At 52.9% G+C, this 15,153-nt stretch overlaps 1 protein-coding gene across 8 annotated transcripts; it reads left to right on the top strand.

Moving 5' to 3' along the window:
* The first annotated feature begins 437 nt into the window (after positions 1–437).
* PPRC1 (PPARG related coactivator 1) lies at positions 438–14,891 on the top strand. Of its 8 annotated transcripts, none has more exons than XM_019939867.3 (14): positions 438–621; positions 4,477–4,665; positions 5,209–5,355; positions 5,476–5,568; positions 5,692–8,626; positions 8,916–8,969; positions 9,791–9,848; positions 10,622–10,692; positions 11,695–12,418; positions 13,384–13,533; positions 13,644–13,710; positions 13,834–13,955; positions 14,200–14,351; positions 14,637–14,891. In XM_019939867.3, exons 1-14 carry the CDS (start codon positions 469–471, stop codon positions 14,738–14,740), a joined length of 5,019 nt encoding a protein of 1,672 aa, XP_019795426.1. In that variant the 5' UTR covers positions 438–468; the 3' UTR covers positions 14,741–14,891. The 8 variants fall into 8 exon arrangements, with proteins under 8 accessions (XP_019795426.1, XP_019795425.1, XP_004310589.2 ...); XM_019939866.3 differs by having other exon boundaries at positions 5,476–5,577; positions 10,625–10,692; XM_004310541.4 differs by having other exon boundaries at positions 5,476–5,577.
* The last annotated feature ends 262 nt before the right edge of the window (positions 14,892–15,153 follow it).

Below are 15,153 nucleotides of genomic sequence, written 5' to 3'. Positions count from 1 at the left end.
GTGTAGCGGGTGAGGCTTAGCTCCTGGAGTGCTGGTGCCCACGAGGGGGTGCTGTTTCAAAACACAGGCCCGCTTGGACTAAGGAGAAAGGAACGTGCAGCAGGTAAAACGTCAGACAAAGAGGGGGTTCTGACAGTTGGACAAATTGGGAAAATAAAAAGATACGCAACAGGTAATTATCCCCTTATTACCTCGCGCTCCCCAGCTAGGTCCCCGCGCGCAACACAAAATTATGCATTACAGTATGCCTCTAGCACGTGCCACTCAGGCTCTGCTGAATGCGACTACTACTCCCAGGCTCCCTCGTGAGGCCAGTGCCCTCTTCCCGTGTGCAAATGGGTATCGCCGCTCAGTCTTCTGGGATTCGTAGTCTTGCAGTGTCTTTCGGGAGTTGTAGTTTCCTTCCTACAATCGGCTGGGCGAGGCGGCGCCGGCGATCAGAGCTGCGCCGGGTGTTCAGGGGCCAAGATGGCGGCGCGCCGGGGACTGAGAGACGGAGTCGCGCCGCTTCTGAGTGGGGGCTCCGGCCCCGACCCTGGCGGTGGAGTGCGCAGCAGCGGTTGGGGGAGTCGGAGCCAAGCGCCGTATGGCACTGTGGGCGCTGTGAGTGGCGGGGAGCAGGTGAGACTGGCGGGCGGCCCGCGGCTGGCAGCAAAGCGGCGTGTGCCGGGCGGTGACACGTGGACGCCACAGGAAAGGGAAGAAGCGTTCGGGAGTCGATGCCGGGTGGCTGCGGAAGACGGATTGGACCGACCGGACCTGGGTCGTTTGCTGGGGGGATGCGGGCAGAGGCGGGTCCTTATGGCCATTCCTCCGGAACGCCGGAGGGGCAGAGCAGGGTGTCGGAAACCTGGCCCCTGTGTGTGGGGGGACTCGGACTTAGAGTAAGACCTCCCTCTAAGGATGCCGAGTGGAGGCTGTCTGTAGCCCAGCGCCGCAGTGCTTTTTCGGAGCCACGTGGGGTGGGGGGAGCGATTTTCCCGGGATAATTTGTCTGCTTCCCCTCCCCCTCTAGGCGGCCCCGGCACCCACGTGGGTTGGGCGGGGGGGAGGAGGCCCTCGGGTCCACGTGGGGGCGGGGAGGGGATGTCCACGTGGCTCCCGCTCCAGGCTGCCGGGCATCTCGTATCGGCGCTGGAGCCGCACTGCCGGGAACTGGGTGTGTCTCAGCCGGTCCCGCCATCTCCGATCGGCGCTGGGGGCCCCAGGCTGGGAAGGAAGGAAGGTAGGGGCTGCTAGAATCAACTTTGCCCAGAGCCTTGGAGGAGTTTTTTTCTTTTTGCTTTGATCCGCGTTGCTTCTCGACAACGGATGGTAAAGGACTTTACAGGTGTGCGGGTAGTCTGTGCCCTGCGGATGGCGGAGTGTGTTGGGGAGGGTAGAGGGCTGAGGTTGAAGGGCTGTGGAGTGGCGGCCTCTTTCCGACCGGCTTGGGGTGGGTTGTGAGGCATGGGCACTGGCGTTTTTGTTGCCTGCAGTCCTGCCTCGTTCGTGATCCAAGGGGCATGGGAGGTTTCAACATTTACATGGCACAGGCTTAAGTAAGGAAAGGGAGTCCTCTCCTTCCCTCACTTTTCTCAAGCATCGCTTTTGAGGAGGCAGCTAAGGCCTGCTCCTGTGAATTGATACAGACAAATTTGAGATGGTCTGTGTTTAAGCTTCTCTGGAATTTGTGCTGGGGATGGCAAAAGTTGGAGGCGATCTGAGAACTACTCAACACCAGTTGAACGTTTACTAAATGCGGGGGGGACATTCTTTCTGTCATACTCTTTTTTTCCTGGTCTTCAGTTCTCCATACTTAAAAGTGTTATCGTCCCATTCCTCACCAGGGCTTCTTAAAAGTTCCCACCCAGAGTGGAGGTCGGCAAGACTTCGTTTGAACTGTTATCTTGCTTAAGCAATTAAGCTGAGTCCTTGAAAGCTTTTTTTTTTCTTTTTTGGTTTCTAGGTGGGAGTTGGGCTGCAGGTTGCCAGGTAATATCAGTTCTAGCAGACCAATCCAGGCCCTGGGGGTGGGGGGTGGGGAGTGGCTTCTGGGGCTCTACTTGGGAGCTGCCCACCTGCTCTTCCCTTATTTTCTCAGAGGCCATATCTTGTGGGGCTGGTGCTGCCCACCCTTTGGGGGAGAGGCAGGAAGTATCCATGATCCAGCTGTAGTCCAAGTTAGGTAGTCATTTGGGGTTGGAGAGGGTCTTGTGGAGAGATTGTTCACCACAAACACACACAAAGATGAGTATGTGGAAGCTAGTCAATCAGCCAGGAACTTACTGAGGTTCCATTATGTTTAGACATAGGGGGATACTGTGGTAAACCACACATGGTCCCTGTCCTCCAGGATCTTATGTTTTTATCAGATCTTATGTTTTAGACAGACAATAAATAATGATGAGGACAGAGGAAAGTGCAGCATATTATATAATCAGCAGTAGTAATCTACCTTGCAGGGTCTGGGAAGAGACATTTTAAGGTGAGATTGTGGGGGGCGGAGGGGAGGGGGAGCTTTCCTCAGAGGGAACAGTATGTGAAGGCCTTGAGGTGGGAGAGGACATGGCTTATTGGAGAAACCCGTATGGCTGGTGTATACAGAGACAGACAGAGTGGTGAGAGAAGACACGCTGGAGGAGTCTGGTGGGGAATACCAGGACCACTGTAAGCCATTTAAGGACTTTAAACCTAGTGCTAAGAGCGGGAAGATGCCCTTGGAGGGGATTAGAGAGTGTCTCAAGAGGTGATCAAATGTGTATTTTCACGTCTGTAGCTGGTTTTGAACCCTGCAGGGACAAGCCGGATATGGGAAAGCCAGTCGGGAGGTTGTTAAAGTTAAGAGATGCTGGTGGCTGGCACACTCTTAGCCTGGGCTTATCCTCTCCATGATCTTGGTACTCTGGGAGCTGTGCTGTTTGGGGTTTGAGGGGAGGGATGGGTGAGGTCAGGTAAAGAGGGGCTTCTCTGACTGGGGCTCCAGTACCTGCCTGATGGAAGTGGTGATGAGTGGTTCATAAAGCTGGACATTGTCTCGAGATTCTGGCCTAGTAGCTGGGTCAGGTAGGTGGCAGGGCAGGAGATGCAGCCTCTTTGCTCACCTGGGAGTGTTTGCTGAGCGAGGTGCTATTCAGTTGCTAGTTGTAATTACAGGATTGTGAAGGCTTGGGAGGAGTTAGTGCCTAAAACCTGCCACCTTTTACTTCATCTCTGGGCCTGGCCTCCTAAAGTGTCCCTATCTATCCTTTTCTCTCGTTGGGCATTGTTACTCTTCAGCTTGATTAGGAGGGTGGGGGGGGGGTGCAGTCACACCTGTTGCTTTTTTTTTATTTTGGAAGAGGTACAGAGTTTCCCTTTGCTGCCAAAGGAGAGGTAAGACTGGCTTGTCCGTGTTTGTTCCTGTTCTCTGGCCTTTGCATCATCTATAATTTCGTATAGTGGAGATACCCCTGCCTCTGGCCTTGCCAGCCCTTCTAGCCACTTCTGGCCCTGCCCACGCCCACACTCTTGACAGGCCTGGGCGGATGGCTCCCTGCCTGACAAGGCTGAAGATGTTAGTTCTCAGGGAAGAGGTGGGGTGGGGCGGGGCTTTTCCGTCCACAGAATCAAGCTTTCTCTTCTTTTGCTCTAACCTGGTTGGGGTAGGGAAGAGACTTGTCCCTTGGGACTACCTTTGAGAGGTTGGGTGGCACATTGTAGAGCCTTCAAAATAGAAGTTCGAAATAAGTGTGACTGTCAGTTGTGTATACTGTGATGCACTGTGCCAGGCATGGTGGGTGACCAGGAAGTATAAGCACAGTTTAAACCCTTCCAAGAGCCAAGAAAGATATAAGCTAATAGAATACAAAGGGTTATTTGCCCCAAAGGAACTTGGAATATAGTTTTAGTAATGATGCAGGGAATGTCATGGGGTAGGGAAGTGGGTAGGATGTGATTGCCAGAGAAGTGAGCGGTACAGGAACACGTATGAATTCGGGGTGTGAGGAGAGATGCGTTGGGGAGGGCTGAGGTGTCTTCTTGAGAAGGTGGGATTTGAGCTAAGCAGAGACGAGAGGCCTAAGTGGGATTTGAGGGAGGTAGGGTGGTTGTAATTGGAATTGCCTGCTTACTGACCTCCTCTCCTTTGGTGTGCCCCTGAGAGTGTCTGTCTTCATCACTGCCAGCAGATAACTCTTCTCAACAATCTTGGTCTTTTTGATGTTTTTATTCCCCAGTTTATCAATCTCGTGTGGTTCCAAGTGTTTCTGGATGGAGTCTAAACTTTTTTTTTCCCAGAAGGTTCTTGAACACTGCCATCTGGTTGTGGCTGTGGCTCATAGTTTGTACTTCTCTCTGCCCAGCAAGTCCAGAGTGTGTTGGGGCTCCTGCTGAGTCTGAGGCCATTGGTGGAGGGCTCGGTACCTGGTTTACAGAGTGTGTAAATCAGCTGCCCCCGAGGGCCCATGCCCTGCAGCCTTCACTGTGCCTTCCTGACCTTATTCCCTTTTGCCCCAGGTGCTGCTGCATGAGGAGGGGGATGATTCTGGCTTTGTCAGTCTATCTCGGCTGGGCCCCTGTTTGAGGGACAAGGACTTAGAGATGGAGGAGCTGATACTGCAGGATGGGACACTGCTGGGGACCATGCACAGCTATATGGATGCCTCCCTCATCTCCCTCATTGAAGATTTTGGTGGCCTTGGAGAGGTGAGCTGGGGCTGAGCTTGGAGGTCTTCAGGCAGGAGCTTTGGCTCAGTGGCTCTGTTCTCCTAGCACCTTGGTTCCTAGATACTCAACCTGAGTCCTTGAAGTGTGTTTTTGTTTCTCAGTGAGAGTTGGGCTACATCCCATGTAAGAGGATGCCCTGGCAGACTTGGATTATCATCCAAGGCCTTTCACCCTGCCTGGGCCCCTGACTTACATGTTCAGAGGGTTCTGATCTGTGTTTTGAGTCCAATTCCAGCTTAGCCAAGGGTTGTCTGCTGAGCATCCCACATCTTACCTGAGAGTGTAGGGAGTATGAAACATAAGTTCAAGACTCAGTTTTGCCAGGTCTCTGTTGACACTAGAGAGATGGTGGATGGTAGTAAATGAGATTGGAACCCATGCCTCCTGGTACTAACATCTCTCTCTGGCAAATTGAGCTGAACTGAGCCTGGGAGAGGGATTCTCTTGGCATCCAGTCCTTCTCAGTGGCCTGGTAGGTCATAGGGATGGTGGTGGGACCTTCCTGTTGTCTTTCCTGAGCAGAGCAGGTTATCTCTGGAGGACCAGAATGAAGTGTCACTGCTCACAGCTCTAACAGAGATCTTGGACAATGCAGATTCCGAGAACCTGTCTCCATTTGACAGCATTCCTGACTCAGAGCTGCTTGTGTCACCTCGGGAGGGCTCCTCTGTAAGTGTGGGATGAGGGGAAGGGGGTGTGTGGTTGGTGCAAAGGTTAGAACCACATCCACGAGCCTACTCATAAAGTTCTGAAGCACAAACACATTTCAGGTCTTTTTCTCCCTTTTAGCTGCACAGGCTGCTCAGCCTCTCTCGGACACCCCCAGAACGTGACCTCATCACCCCGACTGACCCATTGGGGCCCAGCACAGGCAGTAGTAGAGTGAGTGGGGTAAGCCTGACCTAGGGAGCCTCATGGACTCCCAATGGGGAGGAATATATGGGGACATGTCTGGAAAAAGATATTCCTGGAGAAAACTCCTATGTCTTATCTTCTCTCCTGTAGGTTGAGATGTCTCTCACAGATCCTCCTTGGGACTTCTCTCCACCCTCTTTCTTGGAGACCTCCTCCCCCAAGCTTCCTAGCTGGAGACCCCCAAGGTCAAGACCCCGCTGGGGCCAGTCCCCACCTCCCCAGCAGCGTAGTGATGGGGAAGAAGAGGAGGAGGTGGCCGGCTTCAGCAGCGAGATGCTTGCTGGGGAGCTCAACAACTCTGTGAGCAGCATCGCAGACTTCCCCATGCACCTGGCCTGTCCCGAGGAGGAAGATAAAACAGCAGTAGCAGCAGAGATGGCAGTGCAGGCAGCTGGCGATGAGAGCATCTCCTCCCTGAGTGAGCTGGTGCGGGCCATGCACCCGTACTGCCTGCCTAACCTCACCCACCTGACGGCACTTGAGGATGAGCTTCAAGAGCAGCCAGGTGATTTGACACTGCCTGAGGATTGTGTGGTGCTGGAAATTGTGGGCCAGGCGGCCACAGCTGGCAACGACCTGGAGATCCCAGTTGTGGTGCGACAGATCCCTACTGGACCCCAGCCTGTCCTCCTGGATAACTCGCTAGAGGCCAGTGCGGCCTTGCAGCTGCTCATGCCTACACTAGAGGCAGAGACAGAGGCTGCTGTGCCCAGGGAAGCCCTCTGCCCTGAGAAAGAGGGGTTGTCACTGGACTCAAAGGAAAAGCTGGAGTCAGCCTGCTTGTTGGAGCCCAGGGAGGTCATGGAGCCAATGGCACCCAAGGGCCCTCAGAACCCACCAGCCAACACAATGCTAAGTTCCCAGAGAGCTCGAAAGGGCAGGAAGAAGAAGAGCAAGGAGCAGCCAGCTGCCTGTGCAGAAGGCTATGCCAGGAGGCTGAGGTCAGCCTCTCGTGGGCAGTCTACAGCAGTTACAGAGCTGACCTCTCAGGGAGGCAGCTTGCCTCAGGAGGACCTTCAAAGAGAGGTTGTGCCTCCCCGTGGTAGAGGGAAGCCCCAGGCTTGGGCTCGGGCCTGGGCAGCTGCCTTGGAGAAGCCTGGCTCTGGGAACTTGGAGAGTAGTGCTGGACAAGCTAGTCCTGCTAAAGAAGGTCCTCTAGACCTCTACCCCAGCCTGGTTGACCCCATCCAAGCCAACCCTGTTTCAACCCATCTCTCACTGGTTGACTCTGAAGCTGACCCCATGCCACTTGACTCTGTTGAAGCTGATCCCACTGCGGTTGACCCTGATCCCACTGCAGTTGACCCTGATCCCACTGTGGCTGACCCTGTACCTGTTGACCCTAAACTGGTTGACCGTGCTTTAGCGAACTCAGAGCTGGTTGACCCTCTCCCAGCTGACCCAGTGCTGATTGACCCAGTTCTGGCTGACTCAGCAGCAGTAGACCGTGCAGTGGTTGTTCCCATCTCAGATGACTTGCCTTCAGTTGACCCTATCCTAGCCAAGCCAGTACAAGTTGACTCTCTTCCCAATGACCTGGCTCCAGTTGACCCTGTACTAGTTAAGTCTAGGCCAACTGATCCCAGACGTGGCGCAGTGTCATCAGCCCAGGGGAGTCCAGCCCCCCAGCTCCTCCTGGAAGCAGAGTCCTCAGACCCCCCAAAGGCCATCAATCCTGAAGTCAAGGAGGTCATGGGTCCTCTGAAGGGGGAAACTGGTACTAGTGCAACAGCCCAGGAAGCCAGGCCTCGGCCTCTTAGCCTATCTGAGTACCGGCGACGAAGGCAGCAGCGCCAAGCAGAGGCAGAAGAGAGGAACCCCCATCCCCCAGCTGGGAAGTGGCCCAGCCTCCCAGAAACTCCCACAGGGCTGGCAGACATCCCTTGTCTTGTCCCACCAGCCACAGCCAAGAAGACAATTCTGCAGAGAAGCCCTGAGGCTCCTTCTGAGGCTTGCTTTGCTCCTATGGGTCCCAGCCCTGCCTCTCTTAGTCCTGAGCCACCTGCAAGCAAACCTGTGGCCTCAACTCCCACTGAGCAGGTGCCATCCCAAGAGATGCTACTGCCAGCAAGACCTCCACCTCCTGCTGTGCAGTCCATGCCCCCCACAATGCCCACTGCCCTGCCTTTTCCCACGGGTGGGCTGGGCATGACCCCCATGCTGCCCCTTCCCACAAATGGGCAAAGTGTCCCCAGTCTGCCCCCACCACCCTTGCAGCCTCCTAGTGTTCCGATGTCTGTGGGGCCAGTGCCACCTGATCCCTTTACTCACTATGCCCCTGTGCCACCCTGGCCTTGTTATCCCCCCTTGTCCCCTTCTGGCTATCCTTGCTTGCCCCCTCCACCGACGGTGCCCCTAGTGTCTGGTACTCCAGGTGCCTATGCTGTGCCCTCCACTTGCAATGTGCCTTGGGTACCTCCTCCTGCCCCAGTCCCACCTTATAGCTCCAGCTGTACCTATGGGCCCTTGGGATGGGGCCCAGGGCTGCAACACCCTCCATTCTGGCCTGCTGTTCCCCCACCTCCTTTGCCTCTAACCTCTGTTGGAAGAGCTGTTCCCTCACCCAAGGTGGAGCCCAGTGGCATCCCACCTGGCCCTCCTGATAGTGTACTGACTGTGCCGATGGCTCCTCCCCTCAGTCTTGGGGCAGCTGGTCAGGGAGCTCCACAGATAGAGCCCACCAAGGTGGAGGTCAAGCCAGTGCCTGCATCTCCCCATCTGAAACACAAGGTGTCCTCCCCGGTGCACAGCCCTCGGATCAAGGCTCCACCGTGTCTGCCTGCTGAGAGTGTGGCTGTTGAGGAGCTTGCATCAGAGAGGCTAAAGCCTGAGCCCCAGGAAGCTAGGCCCAGGGAGAAGGCACCCTCTCCTGTTGCCAAGGCTGTTCCCACATCTGCACCAAGGCAGAGCACTACCACCAAGCTGCCTGCTGTCCACCCAGCGCGTCTAAGGACACTGTCCTTTCTGCCTACCCCACGTACCCAGGGTCCTGAGGATGTGGTACAGGCTTTCATCAGTGAGATTGGTGAGTGCCACACAGTTCCGTTGGTGTGAAGAATGGCATGGGGGTTGTGTGAGGAGTGTCCTCCATAAAACAGGATAAACTACCTTGATGGGGCTGGCCTTTGTTGGATTTCTTTGGAGAGTTCTTGAGAGGTAGAAGTCTGGGTTGGTTTGATTCTTTCTGCTTTGTGTTGCTGCCTTGGTTTACTTAGTACAGTGAGCATGGGGAGCCTAGGGAAGAAGTGAGGTGATTTGGGACTTCTGGGACCTGTGTACTCAGTTGATAGGGGCTGTGTTGTACGCTTCCACAGGAATTGAGGCATCGGACCTGTCCAGTCTGCTGGAGCAATTTGAGAAATCAGAAGGTGAGGAAACCTGGGTAGCTTTGCTCCAACCCTTTTTTGTTGATGTTTCCTTTGGGCCTAGCCCTGTAGTTGCTTAAACTGGGGGGAAGGAGAAGGGGAGTCTCAGCCACTAGAGTAGCCCCCTAATTGGAATGGGAAGACAAGATTTACCTGTGACACAATCTAAGCCAGGGAGAGTGGTGGGTACAGCATGGCAAGAACTATAAAGAGTAGATGGATCGGGAGATTCAAGTGTGTTGGGTTATTTGGGGAGGTAGCTCTCCAGGTGAGCCTTGGAAGACAGGAATTCAGAGACTGATGAGTAAAGGCAGAGGTATAGGAAAGATCGCATGTATTTGAAAGGCAATGGATAGCTCAGCTTCTCAGTACAAGGCATGGATCTAGGTGCTGCGGGAGTTATTATGTCCTGTTCTCAGATGAGCTTATGGTCTGACTGGGGAGAAGAATTTGCAGAAATGACTGCTGAATTGGTAACAGGTATCGGTAGTACAAGGCAAAATAGAAAATATAAGTGTAGATCAAGAGTAGGTTATAAGACTAGGAAGTTAGTTAGGTGGGTTATGTAGAGCCTGGAATGCTAGGCTTAGAAGTTTGGACTCCCCAGATTCAGTGGGGAGTGTGCTTGTTTCTGAGCAGAGAAGAGACATGATTAAAAATATACCTGGGTACCCACTGGAGGAGAATGGATCTCTCAGGGGAGACCCAAATGGAGTATGTAGGCAAAATGGATTTTCCTCCTTTGGGTCTCAGAGCCAGCCCTTCTGCACCTCCTCAGTATGGAACATCTGGTTGGGCTTTTAACTAGTATGGTTTCTTTGCAGCCAAAAAGGAGTGCCCTCCCCCGGCTCCTGCTGACAGCCTGGCTGTAGGAAACTCAGGGTAAGTATGGGGACATGAGTGAGTTACCCTACCAGCTGTTGGTCAGCAGCCGGCCGGTACTCCAGGACTGTCAACTGGATGCCTCTGTTACAGGGACATTTAGTCCGCTCTAGTCTTTCCCTGTTCCCCACCCCCGGTTCAGCCCATCACTACAGCGTACTGTCTTGAGTGGTGAAGGAGGAGGATATATATGTACCATTTTCTGGCTTATTCCAGTCTGGGGTTCCAAATGGTGATGCCTTTTATTTTCTGGCAACTCGTGCTTTTGGGGATTTCTTTCCTTTATTTAACAGGCGTTAAGGTTGCTCAGCACTGGTAATGGTGTAAGAAAAAGTGGGGGAGGATATTCATGGCTAGGGCTCCCCTGACTCCTTGGAGGGCACAGGCATCCTGGACCTCCTTGTTCCCCATTCTTCCAGCACCAAGAGGCCTTTTTTTTTTTCTCATGTTCACAATACCCCATCCTGTTTTGCCAAGCATATTTTCCTCCACATTGATTTTGGGTTGGTTTGAGCCGGGCACGAGAGGCTCCTGGCTTGGAGGAGGTGGGGGGTATTCAAGGTCATCCAGGAATTGGGCAGAGCTGAATTGAGACCCAACCTACATAAAGTTCAGTCACTAAGACCCCTTTTGTGCTGGAGGAGAATGATTGGGGCAGTTTGTGCCCCCCATTCCTCTCTGCACGCACCCCTCTCCCATTGCTTTGTGAGCAAAGCAGATGTACAAGATGTTGAGGAGGCAATGAACCAGGCTTTCCCTTTTCCCCCCGCCAGCAGCGTTGACACTCCCCAGGAGAAGAGGCCCCTAGACCGGTTACAAGCCCCAGAACTGGCCAACGTGGCAGGTGGGTTCAGGGTGGGGAACTCTGCCTTTGATTAGTTTATGCAGCAAATGTTTTTAGAGCCTGCTCTGCACCAAGTGTGTGTAGGTGTTGGGGATACAGAGATCTGATCCTCGTCCTTGAGGTTCTCACAGTCCAGGGGGCAGATGTCAGATGTGTAAACAAATGAGCATGTTGAGTATCAGACGTTGTGTGTTAAAGAAGCCTGTGTGGCTTATAGTGGGGTCTGAAGAGGGACAGTCAGGGTAGGGTTATATAGAAGGTAATCCTCAAAGTGGAGGCTTGAGAAAATCACTGATACCAATCAGGTAGGTTTATGGGCATTCTAGGTAGATGGAATGGTTTGAGTGAGCTGGAGAAGCAAAGCCAGCCCGGTATGTTTTGGGAAATTGTGAGTGGTTCATTTTGGCTGGAGTGTAGTGGTTGATCAGGGTGCTGGGCAGAGCTAAAGGAAGAGAGAAAGCTGGAGTGGAAAGCAGGAGGTCAGGTTATGGGAACTTTGACTGCCATGTTAAGCTGGTTGGACTTTATACTGTACAGTGAAGAAGCAATTGTAAAAACGTTACCAGTTTGGTTTTTGGGTGCTCCCACCAGCAGGAATGTAGAAGACAGGTGGACAGGTGTGATGCCCGAGGTAGGAGGTTATTAGGAGACAATTACATGAGTTCAGGCAAGATGCAGCCCAGAAGTCAGGCAGTTCTGAGGACAGGGGGTGAGTCTAAGAATGAAGAGGTAGGACAGACAGGACCTGGCCACCAGCTAGGTTTGGGCAGTGAGGGGTTGAACAGTTCAGGAGGACCAAAGCTGGTTGGGTGTCTACTGCTGGTCTCCAAGATGGGGAACTCAGGGGAAGGAGCAGTTTTAACAGTGGGAGAAGTTGGGCTGTTGATCATTGTTAGTATACTCTGTGAGATGAAGTGGGGATCCCTGGAGCCTATATTCACAGTGTTTAGAAGTGTAGAATCGGATCTCATCCTGCTATCTCCATCCTCCCTCCCCTCACAGGGCTCACCCCTCCAGCTACCCCTCCCCATCAGTTATGGAAGCCCCTGGCTGCTGTCTCACTGCTGGCCAAAGCCAAATCTCCTAAGTCCACCGCCCAGGAGGGAACCCTGAAGCCTGAAGGAGTTACAGAGGCCAAACATCCAGCTGCAGCCTGCCTCCAAGAAGGGGTCCATGGCCCTAGTCCAGTCCATGTGGGCTCTGGGGACCATGACTATTGTGTCCGGAGCAGGACCCCCCCAAAAAAGACGCCTGCCCTAGTCATTCCAGAGGTGGGCTCCCGATGGAATGTCAAACGCCATCAGGATATCACCATCAAACCTGTCTTGTCCCTGGGCCCAGCCACCCCGCTGCCCCCATGCACAGCTGCCTCCCAGAAGCCACTTGATCACAGGACTAGCAATGATCAGGCAGATCCCCCAGCCCCTTGCCTTGCCCCATCCACCTTGCTGTCCCCTGAGGCCTCACCCTGCCGGAATGACACGAACACTAGGACTCTCCCTGATCCCTCAGCCAAGCAGCAGTCAATGCGCTGTTATCGAAAAGCCTGCAGGTCAGCCAGCCCCCCAAGCCGGGGCTGGCAAGGCCGCCGTGGCCGCAGCAACCGTTCTGTCAGCTCTGGGTCCAACCGGACCAGCGAAGCATCTTCCTCCTCATCCTCATCGTCGTCTTCCTCATCCCGGTCCCGGTCCCGGTCCCTCTCCCCCCCACACAAGAGGTGGCGAAGGTGAGCTCTGATGGCCTGTTAGGTTCTCTCCACTTTGGAATTTCTCTCCTCTGGTTTACTCTGAAAGCTTTAGCACATCGATACTTTCAGGCAGTAAGGCTTCTATTTCTGTCTTTGGCTTTTGTCTTCTCCCCCTTTACTGGATTCGAAGGAGGCAAGCTCTGAGAAGATAGCTTCTATCCCCTGTTGGAGATTGGGATATCTCTGAGGTCTCCTCCTTCCTGGAGACCTGCCTTGGGGAGACAATTAGGGTTTGATCTTGACCACGTTGATTCCTTTGCATACTGTATCAGTCCTTATTTCTGCTATTTTCCCGGTAGTATGTGGGATGGTGGTCTAGTGGGTTGTTAATGGCAAACAGTCCTTCCTTTAATCATCTGTTGAGGAAACAGTCTGGGACAGTTCCTTTGAGTGTCACTGTGGCCTCAGCTATTTTCTGGCAGTACCTTTTTCTCAGTAATAGACCCAAATTTTTCCACTTAATCAATGAAGAATTCTTGGTTTTTGATGGTGAAGCTTATCTTCAGAAATGTCCCCTACTACAGGTCTAGCACATCCCCTAAATGCCGTGTTCATAGTACTCCTATGAGACATATGAGGGGAGCAGGATCCCAGAGACCCAGGCCTGCCCCCCTCCCCACCCGCAGCTAATTGTAAGACCTAGGGCCCAGCCTTTTATCTCCGAGTCTCCGTTATTTTTATTCTTTCTGATTTGTTAAATATTTTTCTATTTTTAATTGCATAATTGAAAATAAATATGATCTGTGCCCAAATACTCTAGAACATCTAAAGTTCATGAGGTTCTCAGTTTGGTCATCTGCGAAGAGTTCTTCTAGATCTCCTCTGCTCTGCTTTGCCTTTGGTCCTGAGCTTCCTGACAGGGAGGCAGGGCTGGGGCCAAGGTGAGGTAAGTAGAATATACCTGCACTGCTCCCAGCATTCCTGTGTGCCCCTTTGTTCTCCAGGTCCAGTTGCAGTTCCTCTGGACGTTCCCGAAGATGCTCTTCCTCTTCCTCCTCCTCATCTTCCTCCTCGTCTTCCTCATCCTCATCATCTAGTTCCCGAAGTCGGTCCCGCTCTCCATCTCCTCGCCGGAGAAGTGACAGGAGGCGGCGGTGAGCGTGTTTTCAGGGAGTCGGTGCATCTGGGGTGCAGGTGCCTAAGAGTTCTGAGACTTGAGCTGCGTAATGTCTGGGGCACTGATGGCACCTTCTTCTCTTGTCAGGTACAGTTCTTATCGTTCACACGACCATTACCAAAGGCAGAGAGTTCTGCAGAAGGAGCGTGCAATAGTGAGTAGAGGAACAGCTCCTGGGAGGAGAGGGCTTGTCCCTGAGCCATGACATGAGCTCAGAGAGCCGTCTGCAGCTATGGCCTTGGCTCATAGTGTGTCAATTTTCCTTGACCTAACATAGGAAGAGAGAAGAGTGGTCTTCATTGGGAAGATACCTGGTCGCATGACTAGGTCAGAGCTGAAACAGAGGTTCTCTGTTTTCGGAGAGATTGAGGAGTGCACCATCCACTTCCGTGTCCAAGGGTGAGGTTGGGCCCTAAGGTCAGGATGTCCTGTCTCATTATCTATCTTGATGCTTCTTTGTTTCTCCCCCCTTGCTCTGGTGTCCTAGGCAATATAGGCACCTTCATTTCTACAGTTAGAGGGTTGGCAATTTGGGGAATGAGAAGAACCACCCCAGTCCATTACTGTACCCTGGCGAGCTGTCTCTTCTCCATGGCATGTGCCCAAATAGCCATGTCAGCCTCTGTCTCACCCTCCCCACCAGTGACAACTATGGCTTCGTCACTTACCGCTATGCTGAGGAGGCATTTGCAGCCATTGAGAGTGGCCACAAGCTGAGGCAAGCAGATGAACAGCCCTTTGATCTCTGCTTTGGGGGCCGCAGGCAGTTCTGCAAGAGAAGCTATTCTGATCTTGGTGAGTGGAGGGAGGCCCTGAGCCTTTGGTATCATCTCCTCCCTCAAAAGGTCCCCAGGCTTTTGAGAGGGGCGCTAGCTAGGCAGACTTGTCTTCCTCTGACACGTGAAGAGCCTAAGGGGTGGGATGAGAGGAGAAATGGGTGCTCACCTGTCTTTTGACTTAATATCCAGGTGATTTTAGCTCCATCCATTATAGACATGAGAGGTAGCTGGCCATTTGAGGACGCTGTGGTTGGGAGGTGTACTCAGAGACCTTGATGTTTGTCTCTCTTTACCTTTATAGACTCCAACCGGGAAGACTTTGACCCTGCTCCTGTAAAGAGCAAATTTGATTCTCTTGACTTTGACACATTGTTGAAACAGGCCCAGAAGAACCTCAGGAGGTAACCCTGGGCCCTTCTCCCCCACCCCCTTTTCTTTGGAGGTGCCCAACCTCCTCCATTCCCTCCCCCAGTCTAGGGGAGACAGCTGCTAGTGAGGAGATGACTGTTTTATAAAGAAATGGAAAAAAAGTGAAATAAAAATGTGTTAAATCAGATTTTTTTAAAGTGGTATTTGTTTTTTATAATAGGCATTGAAACACATTAACTTGCATTCCTATGTAAGAAGGATGGGGTTGAGGGGTTCCCCCAGTGTTTGGAAAATCGAAGTCACTATGCAGACTAATAAACATGAACTAGAGGGAACTGCCAAGTGCTGTTGTGCTTCTTTCTATGGTGGTAGTGCCAGACAAGTCACTTTTCCTCTCTGAACACAACAGGGACATGCTTACCTCCATTTAATTCCTAGGACCCCTCTTT

This window comes from Tursiops truncatus, chromosome 16, assembly GCF_011762595.2.
Source record: "Tursiops truncatus isolate mTurTru1 chromosome 16, mTurTru1.mat.Y, whole genome shotgun sequence".
Taxonomy (NCBI): domain Eukaryota; kingdom Metazoa; phylum Chordata; class Mammalia; order Artiodactyla; family Delphinidae; genus Tursiops; species Tursiops truncatus.
The sequence above is the reverse complement of the archived record's forward strand: the minus strand, read 5'-3'. Positions and strand labels throughout refer to the sequence as shown.